The following is a 13,411-nucleotide window of genomic DNA, read 5'->3' as shown; positions in this document are numbered from 1 at the left end:
ATTTTTGTTTGATTATATTGGCACAAATCTAATTCCATATTACACATTCACTTTGGAAAGTGAGATGCTTGGGACATTTTAAACGAGAGTCAAAGATTTCTGGCATTAGTTCACATTTTTTTCATCTTTCCATAACGTCCATCGATTGAAGAAAGCCAGCCGCATGTGTCTGACTGGTATTCAATTAACCAATCTGTATCTCTCAATCACTGGCCTTAACCTCCTGGCGCGTCACTCACTAGTATACGGAAAATCTCAACATGTAGCCCTAGTAGAGTTAAGTTATCCAGAATTAAAACGGATGTTGTGCGTTTTTAGTCAAATATATTAACTAAATTAATCAACTTTTTGAAAACCACTAAGCACATTCAATTTTGACGTTTTACAGACTCCATAATATATTTAATTTTATCAGCAATGCGGCATACTTTTAAAAAATGCGCTCTTCAACGTTGCCTTATTTTGAAAAGTTTGACGGATGTCTCCCTTTCTCTTTTTTACCAACTTGACACTTAAATGGGTGCCTAATGTTTAGAGAGCAACGTTAGCTACGCTGATGTAAACTTTCACTCTGGCTCTGATGATACTCAGCCTTCATTCTAGCTAAGAAGGTAAAGTCGTGTTCAAATATAGATTTTGCGTTGTATTTTCTCTGTTCTTTGGCAGCTAACTTTAGCTATTAGCATCTCATTATGTGATTGTAGCTAGCTACAACAGGAGGTAACGTTAGCCTCTATAATACATCAATGATAACGTTAGCCTCACAGTGTATTTTACTTGTATATAACTTAAATAATTCAGTAATAGACTCTTATACACCAATCAATTGTAGTTGTCTTTGCGTTACAATAACTTAAATCAGCAGTTCGGTCCAACTGATACGGAGTTAGCATGCTGGACAGTGAGATGAACGTTGAAATGTAACGTTATTCAGAGAACTGAATAATTCCCATTGAAAAAGGTGGTAATTAAATATGTTTGTCTCATTGTCAGTAATACATGACGGATACACCAAAAGTCAAGACCTGCAACGAATCTGATATGTGCTTTTGTAAATTCGGCATATGGCTGATATACCAAGCACGACTCAATTTGAATATAGCGCCAATCTTCTAAATCTAAACTTTAAAACACTAAGGTTAGCTGTTAGCTGGAGCGTTGTTGTACCGACCCCGACGTTCTGAAACACCTGTCGCTCTCCACGCTGTCTTCATGTATAAGAAGATATAAACAGCCACAGTAGCAAGTGTTAAAGGTGCACTATGAGCTCCTGCATGGTTTCAGCGCGATTTCATTTTTGTCTCAAATCGTAGGCATCTCTCCTTGATCCGCTAGCTGCCTGCCCCCTGAACACGTCAAACAAACACTAGAGGCACAGGATAGGCACCAAAATACAACAAACCACTCCAGCCAATCACAGAAAGGATGGTTGGGGGAGGGGGTGGGGGTTAGTGACAGTTAGTCATTACAGTTACGGAAACATAGGGTTAGGGGTGAGCTTGCTCTGTTTTGTTTGGAATTTACGTGGAACGTCAACAGAAGTGACCACGCAGAAACTCATAGTGCACCTTTAACGTAAGGTGCTTTTCCTTGCCAGTTTCTGAGTGGTCGGCGTGATCATGGCGGACCGGGAGGAGCGCCGCTTCGCCGAGGTTTCCCGAGAGTCTGTCAAACTCATGGCCGAGAGTGCAGGTGTAGAGCTCGCCGATGATGTGGCCGCTCTGCTGGCTGAAGATGTGTGTTACCGGCTCAGGGAGGCAACGCAGGTCAGTGCTGCCTGCGTGCGTGGATGATTAACTGAAACGTTAAAGAAGCACCATCCCATTTTGGGTGGACTATCACTTTAAAGGCTAAGCTTCATCAGCATATGGATGATCTTTCTAAAAAGTTAAAAGAGTGCAAAACTGGACATGGGGGTTAGTGTTATTAATCATCTGATGTATGCTGAGGACTTAGTCGTCCTGTCTCCGTATAGTGCTGGCCTTCAACTGCTTAGAGTCTGCTCACAGCATGGTGTGCAGCATGACACACACATGTTTTTCCTTCTTTATGGCAGACCAAGCACTAAATGTGGTAAACAAAGTGAGATATTTGGGTCACACCAAGCAATACACTGGCACGCAAATTTCACATGTGCACAGATGATGTTAAAACTGCCCTTTTTAAGAGCCTATTGTACTCCACTCTTTACAGCCTGCTTGTGTTGCATCTATAGTAAGGCAACAATGAGAAAGCTTCTGGTGGCATTTAATGATGCTTTCAGAATCTTTCTCAAACTGCCAAGATGGACAAGTGTGAGTCACGTGTTTGTGACTAGTAATGTTCCCACCTTTTATGCTGTGTTGAGAAATTGTATGCACAAATTTATGTGTGGCATAACTTATTCAAAAAATGTAATTTATAATGGCTTTAACTGACCCCACACAGAGTGACACAAGGTACACTTCTTGCTTTTGGAAACATTGGAACACATGTCTGTAATATGTGTTTTTAATCACTTTGATCTTATAAAATTCAATTTTTACAACTTTTTGTTCTCGTCTGTGTTGTTGATGATATGGACACACAGACACACAGGTGTCTGAAATAAAATTGAATTGATCAGCTGTTTACATTGGGAAGTATGCTCATATGGACAAATCTCTATCACGTCATTATAACTAACCTCTAACATGCAGTACTGATGGTGTGTTTTGGACCCACACAGAGCAGCTCTCAGTTCATGAGACATGCCAAGAGGAGGAAGCTGACAGTGGAGGACTTTAACAGAGCTCTGCGCTGGAGCAAGGTGGAGGTGAGACTGTTGTAGTGCTCACATCAGTGGTCTCGCCCAGTATGCCTGAACCCAGTCTGATATGACACTAACACGTTACAGTGATCACTTCCTTCAGCTTCTTTATCTGTGTGTTCTTTAGGCCATATGTGGCTACGGGGCCCAGGATGCTCTTCCTTTCCGCTCAGTGAAAGAAGGAGAGCTTTTCTTCATTGAGGATCGGGACATCAACCTGGTCGAGTTGGCTCTGGCCACCAACATTCCCAAGGGCTGTGCTGAGACCATGGTGCGAGGTATGAGCCACCGCACTGTCATAAACTATTGACAGAAATCTCCCTGATGCTGAAAGTTCACTATTCAGGTCTTTGAATCAGGAGGTATCCGTTACTAATAGTTTCTCCTGTTTTCTTCTTCTGTCAGTAAACGTGTCTTACCTGGATGGGAAGGGCAACCTGGAGCCTCAGGGGACAGGTAAGACTCAGCCACATTATGATCAACAGGCTCAACACACAGTAGTCGCCTCTGCTCCATTCCATTTCAAGGAAATGAATGTGAAGAGGCAACTTGTGCAATCATTTGCAGAGTTCAAGCTTGTGAAATTCCCCGTTGGTACACATTGACACAAATGCAACACAATGTAGGAAAGTAGACATTTTTTGCAACTTTGGATTGAACGTGCTCTGGTTTATTGGCATTTCTTTAAACCAATCACAATCGTCATGGGCGGCGCTAAGCTCCGCACGGAGCTGCTGCAAAATAGCCTCGGGAAGTTAACTTGTTTTGGTGGACTTTCTACAGTTGTTTTAGTCGTGCAACAGAAAACTCAGATTGGACAGATGTTTTCTGCACACAAACACTCGTAGCAACATGTGCACAGATAGAAGTGGGACAGTACTGTGTTAATGACCAGTTTAATGAGACACAAATGAGACAGAAGTGCTAATAAACAGTATATTACCACAGCTTTCACTACTGTTGATGCACGGAGCAGCCATCTTGGATTTCAAGCTCGGCTTTGGTCGGGGTGGAAACTTGTTATTTCGGACTTCCCTGTTGAAATGGAACGCACCATATCCACCATCTTATTAAATTCCAGGGCTCTAACAGCTAATTCTGCATTCTGCGCCAACAGGATATTCTTGGGTTATTGAACATTTTCCACCTCCTTATATTATATTTAAAATATGTGCAATTTAAGTACAAAAACAACTTCTCATGTTGATCTTCTTACAGTATGAACTCTTGATGCATCCACCTGTAGCACCCCAGTTATATCCAAAGGATATATTGCTGTTTAAGCCTTGTGTTGTCTTCGGGTCAAATTTGACCCGTTTTCTAAATTTCTAGTGACACCTGTTTATAAAGTGGACTTGGCTGAGTGTATCAGTTTAACCCTGATGGAGGGTTTCAGTGTTTGCGCATCAGTTGTCGGAGCTGACTGTTGAATTGTCCCAGTTCCCACAGCGGTGCAGTCTCTGTCAGATGACCTGTTGAAGTACTACCAGCAGATCACACGGGCCATCCTGGGAGAGGACCCCCACCTCATGAAGGTACACTGCTGCTGGACCCAGGCGGGCGTTTCCCCTCCGGCTGAGCCATGTGTTGCGTTAACATTTTTCCGCTGTGTGTTTTCAGGTGGCTCTGCTGGACCTCCAGTCCAACTCCAAGATTGCTGCCCTCCTGCCATACTTTGTTTATGTCATCAGTGGGGTAGGTTTGTCCCATGATCACATCTTGTAGATCTTTTTTTACTTTTAAACAAATTCAGAATCCAAACAATCACTCTACACAGGGTTTCTGTGGGGTCTGAAAAAGTCAAACATTTCTAAATCAAAATTTTAGGCCTTAAAGTGCTCATATTATGCTTTTTGGCCTTTTCCCTTTCCTTTATTGTGTTATGTATCTTTTTTGTTCACGTTATAGGTTTACAAAGTGAAAAAGCCCAAAGTCCACCCCAAAGGGACTTACCATCTCCAACAGAAATCACTGTTCACAAACTGCTCCAAACAGCTCTATTGTAGTCCAGCCTTTACTTCAGAGACAAACACGTTATAATGCTCTCCTAGCTGCTAGCGTGGCACGCCCTCATACTCTGCTCCTGACTGGCTAGTAGTCCTTACCTACTGCACATGCACAAGAGAATTCTGACTTTAATCTCAGAATTCTGACTTCAAACTCAGAACTCAAATACATTTTTTTCACATGTGGCCCTAATCCTCTTCTGTAGATCTGCAAAGAAAACTGAAATAATAAATACATTTTTTTCCACTCATCCCAATTGTTGATTGTGTGGCTCCTTGTGTCCAGGTGAAGTCAGTAAGCCATGACCTGGAGCAGCTCAACAGGCTCCTCCACATGGTGAAGAGCCTGGTTCAGAACCCCTACCTGTACCTGGGCTCGTACGTGCGCAGCCTGGTCTCCAGCGTCATGTACTGCATCCTGGAGCCACTGGCCGCCTCCATCAACCCGCTCAACGACCACTGGACCCTCAGGGACTACGCAGCCCTGCTGCTCAGCCACATCTTCTGGTGAGAACATCACAGAGGACCACATTCATACCATGTGCAAGCAGGGTTAATTATGCTTAATATAATACTTCAGGAGTATACCAAAAACATGAGTATTAAAGTAGCAGTTCCAGTGCTTTCCTTAGCTTTGTGGAAGACATAGGTGCGTGTATTTGAAAACGTTTTTTTTTTTCAATAAAACATGCAATTTCACATAATTTTTAGTGTTTTCCCTCGCTTTGTGGAAGACTTAAGTGTGCATATTTGGCAGGGAAATGTTACACTTTAAGAGACAGGCGCTCCTACAGAGCGTCTCATACAGACGGTGAATACAGGTGCAGCAGCCATGGGCAGTATGAGAAAAATAAAGTGTTTTTTTGAACATTAAAGCATGTAAACATGTTCTAGTAAACCTGAAAATGCTATAATAGGTCTCCGCTTTAAGCCTCACTGATTGCTGATTCCTGAATTATAAATAACATAACATAACTGTCATATAAGCAAATAGGTATTTGTCCAAAGCTAGCTTGAGATTGTGGTTTCTGTTAGATTGAAAACTTCATTGACATTATTTTTTTAACTTGGGAGCAGATGAGATAGATGGACACAGAGCAACGTTAAAGTTAATTTTTGAGTCGTGTCTCCGTCCACCTGGTGAACGTCCAATGAAAGTCCTATTACTGTGTTTTCTCTCCAGGACTCATGGCGATCTGGTGAGTGGTCTGTACCATCAGATCTTGCTGTCGCTCCAGAAGGTTCTGTCTGACCCGGTGAGGCCTCTCTGCTCCCACTATGGAGCCGTGGTGGGGCTTCATGCTCTGGGATGGAAGGTATGTTCACTGCTTCCATCTGTACATCTTAAGCGGGATTTATGGTTGTGCGGAGGCTCCACGCAGAGCTTTCTCCGTAGCCTACGTAAGTGGCCTGAAGTTTATACTTGTGCGTCGATCTCTTTAAGAGAACAGCAGAGCCGGCATGTGTGTGTGTGCGTAGGCAGTGTGTGGTAGAGCGAGTGAGAGAGTGACGTGACTAGCTTCGGAGCGAGTAGCGACTCTAGAGTCATAGTGAGAGAAACAAAGTGTCTCCCCTGTTCTTTCTGACCACGGTGGGAAATCTGGAGTAGGAGAAGTTAACCCTCTCCTTGATTTAAAGGAACACGCCGACTTATTGGGACTTTGTCTTATTCACAGTATCCCCCAGAGTTAGATAAGTCCATACATACCCTTCTCATCTCCGTGTGTGTTGTAACTCTGTCTGACGCCCCCACCGCTAGCCTAGCTTAGCACAGATCCTGGAGGTAACCGGCTCCACCAAGCCTACTTGTACAATAAGTGACTAAATAATGCCAACATTTTTCTATTTCCATGTTGTGATTTGTATAGTCCAAGTGTGTACAAATAGCAAGGTCACAGCCGTCTTTTAACCATATACAAACTGGGTTGGGGGGGGGGCGATATTTGTTAAAGGCAAAATATGTGTCAAACCATTCTGAATGAAGTATTGTGGAGCTGCAGAGACGTCCCGGGCTACAAATCCTATCCTACAGACTAAAGAAAAAAATCTTTGATACAGATCCTCGCAAAAAGTACACTATGAACATTTTTTTTATATATTTTTCAATGAAAATGAGAATAATGATGCAAACATTATCTTTCCCACGAGTATTGTGAATCATATCGCAATATCTGTCAAAACATTCGCAATTAGATATTTTCCTCATATCGTGCAGCCCCGATGTTTTGTGCATCATTTCATACACATTTCTGCAAAAAGTCAATGTAAAAATATTTGGTATCTTTGGAACTCTTGACTTGAGATCCACACTAGAGACTGGCTCCATCTGCCGGCTCCATTTCATTGCTCTAAATGATTCTGCTCTCCTCTCAGATCTCCTCAATAATCAGTATCAGGAGTGGTGCTGCTGCAAAATAGCCTCGAGGAGAAACTTGTTTTGGTGGAACACGTGTACGTTCAAAAGTTGTTTTAGTCATGCAACAGAAAACTCAGATTGGACAGATAGTCTAGCTAGCTGGATTTTACCCTGCAGAGATCTGAGGAGCAGTTAACCATAGTCCTCAGAAATCCATGGAGGTTAGAACGCCAACACAAAGAAAGAGGAAGGTGATGGACATCCGGCCGAAATGAGGGACATCCGGGGGAATTTCCGGCGGCACCGGAGCAATCCTGGAAATGAAATGTTGTTGATATAGACTACATCTGCATTAACGTGTGTGTGTGTGTGTGTGTGTGTGTGTGTGTGTGTGTGTGTGTGTGTGTGTGTGTGTGTGTGTGTGTGTGAGAGCAGGCTGTTGAGAGAGTGCTCTTCCCACATCTCCCTGCGTACTGGGCCAACCTCCAGGCTGTGCTGGATGACTACTCCGTTTCCAACGCCCAGGTCAAAGCAGATGGACATAAGGTGTACGGAGCCATCCTGGTCAGTACTGCAGGGACAAAAGTGCTTTCACACAGTGATCGGCTATACAACAACATCCTGACTGATGAGTCCTCCCCATTCTAGCATATATATTATAAAGTTTAGGTGCAGCACCCGAGCCGTTTGGGCAGCACCTAAGCCAAATTAATGAAGCTCAAAGAGTTTTCTCAGATCTAATGACTGTAGTTGGACTACTTTAGCAAGTTTTGTCTTTAAAGTGCTCATATTATGCTTTTTGGCTTTTTCCCTTTCCTTTATTGTGTTATATATCTTTTTTGTGCACGTTATAGGTTTACAAAGTGAAAAAGCCCAAAGTCCACCCCAAAGGGACTTACCATCTCCAACAGAAAACACTGTTCACAAACTGCTCCAAACAGCTCTATTGTAGTCCAGCCTTTACTTCAGAGACAAACGTGGTCACTTTGGAACACACGTTATAATGCTCGCCTAGCTGCTAGCAAGGCACGCCCTCATACTCTGCTTCTGACTGGCTAGTAGTCCTTACCTAGCTACTGTCAGGGCACGCCCTCATAGTCTGCTTCTGCCTGGCTAGTAGTCCTTACCTAGGTACTGAGCATGTGTGACTCCCAACAAAGATGGAACAGAAGTGAGATGTCTCACTCTGTAGCTAAAACAGAGAGCTCAACACACAGGGTGAAAAGAGGAGCTGCAGCAATGTGCAGTACAACAAAAATATGGTGTTTTTTGTAAATTAAACTATGTAAACCTATTCTGATATAACCTCTAAATACAATTATGAACCTGAAAATGAGCATAATATGAGCACTTTAATGTTGACAACAGTCAACTCACAGTTGCCTCAACAGCTGTGATGATGATGATATAGTAATGATGAAGAAGTTGCGCTGTGTGCCCTGCAGGTGGCAGTGGAGCGCCTGCTGAAGATGAAGGCTCTGTCTCTGTCTCAGCCAGCGGAGCTGGGCTCTGGGGGTCAGCCAGGCTCTGTGGGGGGGGCTATGGGTTACAGGGTGAGCTCCCCCGGCCTCAGCCCTCCCCCTGAGCCTCTGTCAGAGGCCGCCCTGGGAATCGCCAGCCACCTTCAGGCGGGCGGGGCCGGCTGTCCCTGGGAGGAGTGGACCCCGGTCCCTCTGCCCGCCATGTACTGCGAGCTCTACTCCTTCTTCGGAGACAGCCTGGCGGTCCGGTTCAGTACCGGGCCCGGGTTCGGCAGCTTCCCTCCCTGCGCCCCGTCCCATTCCGATGGCGCCAGGAAGGAACCCCCTGGCCCTGCCTCCAACCCTGACACCACCCGAAAGATGCCTCAGCTGACCGCCAACCTCAACATCAGCCCCCGGCAGGACGGGAGTCCACGCACCGATCCGCCCCCCCCCAGCCTGGCAGCTACTGGGTCAGGAAGGTACAGCAAACAAATCTTATTTATTTTTTATTTTTTAAAGTGCCCATATTATGAAAAAATCACTTTTTCTGAGATTTGGGGTGTTATTTTGTGTCTCTGGTGCTTCCACACGCATACAAACTTGGAAAAAAAAAACATCCATGCTGTTTAGAGTGAGATACGGGTTTCTGAATGTGTCCTGCCTTCAGTCTCCGGGTGAGCTGGTCAAAATCTGCACGGCTTTCTACGTCACTAGCCGAGACGAGGGGCCTAGGGGGCTAACCGTTAGCATGCTAGCGCTAGCATGCTAGCTCGTTCTCAATGGCAAAAAACTGCTACTACACACACAAATTCACCCTAATCTACAAAATAAATTGTATAGAACTACTTACATCTCCCTGTTCTGCAGGTATTCCACACAAAGTTGGAAGTGCGCCCTCATTTAGAAGAAGTCTCCCGGCTAATCCTGTCTTGTACAGGCCGAAGTTGCAGAAACAGCTAGCTAGCTCATGTAATCCTTACCTAGGTACTGAGCATGTGCGACTGCCAACAAAGATGTTCCAGCAGTGAGAGGTCTCACTCTGTAGCTAAAACAGAGACCTGAACACAGGGTGAAAAGAGGAGCTGCAGCAATGTGCAGTACAACAAAAAATATGGTGTTTTTTGAAAATTAAACCATGTAAACCTATTCTGATACAATCTCAAATTACAATTATGAACCTGAAAATGAGCATAATATGGCCACTTTAAGATTATATTTTGGGGCTTTTCCCTTTATATTCAATAGTGACAGTGGATAGACAAGAAAGGGGGAGAGAAAGAGGGGATGACACGCAACAAAGGGCCGCAGGTCGGATTTGAACTCGGGCCGCTGCCAAGGACTCAGCCTACATGGGGCGCACGCAGAGCAAACAAATCTAACTCTTATTGAAAACTAAACAATTGGGTTGGGGTTTGCAGCAAGGTTATTACAGTTTAGAATGTTTAACTAGTTTTTATTTTGTTTTTGTTTCAACTTGTCAATTTAATTTTAGAGTGTGTGTTTTCAGAAAGGCTTAGTTTATATATATATATATATATATATATATATATATATATATATATATATATATATATATATATATATATATATATAGTTTTTGTTAGGGCCAGGTAAAATGTCTCAGAAGTATGTAGCTACATACTGTAGTCATACAAAATACATGGTTGTAGAATAGTCATGATGTTTAATGTTTGCGCTACTTTAGTGTCCGATGTGACGCAATCACGGCACAGCACCATCTCATGTCAAGTCTGTTCAGTTTCTGTAAAAAACTGAAATGATTTATGTTCATTTTTATTTTATTTTAAGTAGTTTTCTTAACTTGGCAATATAGTTTCATTGTAGTTTTTCCAGCAATTTCCACTGGATGCGGAACGTCTGCGGAACGTCTCCTGAACGTCGACGGAGTCATTATGTTTCCATTAAAGTCAGTGTGTGTATTTCCACTGACTGCAGAACGTCTGCGTCCCTACTCCGTCCCAGTTCCGTCAGTCCGCAGCCCTCCAGAGCAGATACGCAGAGCTTCTATTTTTGACGGACGACGGAGAGCTCCGCAGCAATTCAGCACAATTCAGATTGTGCGGGACAGGAAGTCGAGCACAGAAACAAAATAAAACATCCAGTTACTTTTCAAAATAAAATACACCGTGCTCACGGCGGGTCATATTTTCCTGCACTACACCTTGAAAACACAACACAGAGATGTTTCCCCTCTACTCCTCTGGATGGAAACAAACTGTTGTTGGTTTTGTGGTTCTGTTTATAGAAACTACATCCTATTATATCGCGCGAACATACGTGAACTCGCGAGATCTCGTTGTCGGCTGGCCGCAGCCGTTACACAACAAATCCGGACCTGGTGGGTATTGACGGACGGCGGAGCACGCAGCCGTTCCGCAGCGGAGCTGGTCCACAGACGTTCTGCATCCTGTGGAAATCCACGGTTAGTTCTTGAAGGTTTTAGTTTTTATGTAGTTTTCACGGCCTATTGTCCTTTTCGTTTTGGTTGACTATAATAACCCTGGTTTGCGGTGCTGAATGTTGCTGACTTTGACTTTCCTCTCCAGGTCCCTGGCTCGCTCCTCCTCCGTGCAGCGCTCCAGATCTTCCTCGTCCCGTTCGGGCCAGCGTTCAGCCGGTCCGTCTCGGGACGTTTTCCCCAAAGCTCGCTTCACCTCTCCTCAGACGGGACTTCCCGTGTTCTCCTTCCTCATTGGCGGGCGGCAAATGGGTCGCCGTTGCCAAGGCCGCCGCCCCTTCCAGACCACTTTTGCCCCGACTCCACCCCTCTCTGCCATCGCACCGCGTGCCTACGCCCACAAACTGCCCGTCATCGGCAGGGTGGGCAAACCTGTGCGCCGCTGGGCGTGCTCCCATTACTCCCTTCACCTTCCTCTGTAGAGAGGGGGGGTCTCAGACTGTACTACTACACAGCAGGGTCCCACTGCTACAGACTCTACGCACAGCAATAAACACACAGTACACGCAGTTTGGACACGCACAAGCAAATTAAGAGAACGTTTCCCACTTTAACATCACTTCATCAGGCAGCGTTTTAGAAACAATTTAAGAAACTGCACTGCAAAACACAGAAAATATGAAGCGCTGCAAGTAGGGCTGGGTGATAATTCAATATGATAATTGATCGTCTTTCAATGGAATCATATCGTGATGAAATCATAAATCGAAATATCGTGATATACAATTATGTAGTCTAAATTGATCATTTACAAGCACGTAACTCAGTTTGACTCAAAGTCTTTTGTGAAACATTTTGAGGGGATATCATTTGAAGAATTGCAGATTTGTTTTAACATCACACTATCTTTGTGCACGCATATAATTTCACTTGAAACTGTTCATCATATTATTGATGATTTTTTTTTATCTACAATTGTGATATCCGATTTTCTGCATATCGCCCAGCCCGACCTGGAAGTCCCACGGACCAACAGAAGTTTCCAGGGGAGACTAGTGACATTAGTCAGTCGATAAGCCCACATGTCTGTTAAGTTGTATACGACACATTTGCTTGTGTTTTCTGTATTTATACACCGTATTTCCCCACTGGGGATCAATAAAGGTGTATCTTATCTTATTTGCATCATGTTTCTTTGTTACGTATGTGTGGTCAAATCCTGTTTATCTGGTCCAGCTAATTTAGTTCTTTGAAAGCGGTTAGTTTGTTAGTTTTGTTAGTTCCTAACCCTTTAAAACCCCAAAGTCACACAATAACACTAACTAACTAACCAATGGAAGCAGTGGTATGAGCAGCAACTCCTTTGTTCTGCGAGTTTTTGTCAAAGGAGTCTGGTGGCTTTGACGCAAGGGCATAACTTTAATACTATCAGCTCCACACAACTCTCTCTGGATTTCTCAGTTTGACTATGTTCAGAAGATTGTGGTGCTGACTTTCGCACGAAGAAACTCGAGTGAAGATAATAACCTCTTCTGAAGAGTCCATGTTTTTTTAATCCTCCGTGTATTCCTTGGCTACTAGAAACTGCGTGGAGGGGGGGTGGTGAGCAATCATGGAAGGCTTGTATCATGTGCATTTTTTTTTTTAGGTGTCTAAAATACGTTAAGCTGCCCCCATCCACAGCAGCACATTGCTTTGCTTGAATGCCATCTACTGTAGCTAATACTAGTGATGGCGAACTGAAGCTTTCTGAACCAGTGAAGCTTTCAATCCAATTGTATCGAAAAAAGGTTCAATACTCGAAGCTTCAGAACTCTATGAGGACATCTAGTGGTGGAAGTTAAGGATAGCATTGTGTCACAAACTGTTTCACAGATATTATCCATGAATGTCTTTCAGTCGAAGATGAATACATTTTTAGTATGAATTCATGGATAAATAAATAATGCCATAAATAACTAAGCCTATTTGGGACTTTGCCTAAGTAAAAATGTAATTGCCTTCTCCACAAAACCCATAAAGTTAGGATTTTGGTTGTGTTTGTAAACAAATACATCAATTTGGGAGGGAAATGAATGAAGAACACATTGCACACACATTTCTGTGATTATATTGAGTACGTAGCCTAGACTAGAGCAACTTTCTACTCGCTATAAACTCTCTTTTATAAACTTGCTACTCGCTATAAACTTACTTGCAATAAACTCTATTCTATAAACTCTCTACTGGCTATAATAATCGCTATAATAATCTCTCTATTAACTAACTTTCCTGACTGTTGACTCTTCTACTGCAACAACCCACAAAGACGCACCCAGTGAACCGCTTTGAATTCAACTTCGAAGCAGTCACGTGGGGGGGGGGGGGTGTGAAACGAAG

The 13,411-nt window shown here is 43.6% G+C and overlaps 1 protein-coding gene across 1 annotated transcript; it reads left to right on the top strand.

Annotated features, from left to right (window-relative positions):
* The first annotated feature begins 457 nt into the window (after nt 1–457).
* taf6l (TAF6-like RNA polymerase II, p300/CBP-associated factor (PCAF)-associated factor) lies at nt 458–12,211 on the top strand. Its single transcript, XM_031290490.2, has 12 exons — nt 458–611; nt 1,598–1,766; nt 2,708–2,794; nt 2,916–3,066; nt 3,194–3,244; nt 4,229–4,323; nt 4,409–4,483; nt 5,081–5,301; nt 5,978–6,110; nt 7,586–7,714; nt 8,596–9,092; nt 11,181–12,211. The coding sequence occupies exons 2-12, from the start codon at nt 1,620–1,622 to the stop codon at nt 11,512–11,514; spliced, it is 1,920 nt and encodes a 639-aa protein (XP_031146350.1). The 5' UTR covers nt 458–611; nt 1,598–1,619; the 3' UTR covers nt 11,515–12,211.
* Nucleotides 12,212–13,411: the final 1,200 nt, after the last annotated feature.

The sequence above is a fragment of the Sander lucioperca genome, chromosome 17 (assembly GCF_008315115.2).
Source record: "Sander lucioperca isolate FBNREF2018 chromosome 17, SLUC_FBN_1.2, whole genome shotgun sequence".
NCBI lineage: Eukaryota > Metazoa > Chordata > Actinopteri > Perciformes > Percidae > Sander > Sander lucioperca.
The sequence above is the reverse complement of the archived record's forward strand: the minus strand, read 5'-3'. Positions and strand labels throughout refer to the sequence as shown.

Coding starts and splice junctions, on each gene's coding strand:
- taf6l (XM_031290490.2), top strand. CDS start 1,620: ATGGCGGACCGGGAGGAGCGCCGCTTCGCCGAGGTTTCCCGAGAGTCT. Junction 3,245..4,228: donor CCTGGAGCCTCAGGGGACAG/GTAAGACTCAGC, acceptor GAATTGTCCCAG/TTCCCACAGCGGTGCAGTCT. Junction 7,715..8,595: donor AGGTGTACGGAGCCATCCTG/GTCAGTACTGCA, acceptor TGTGCCCTGCAG/GTGGCAGTGGAGCGCCTGCT.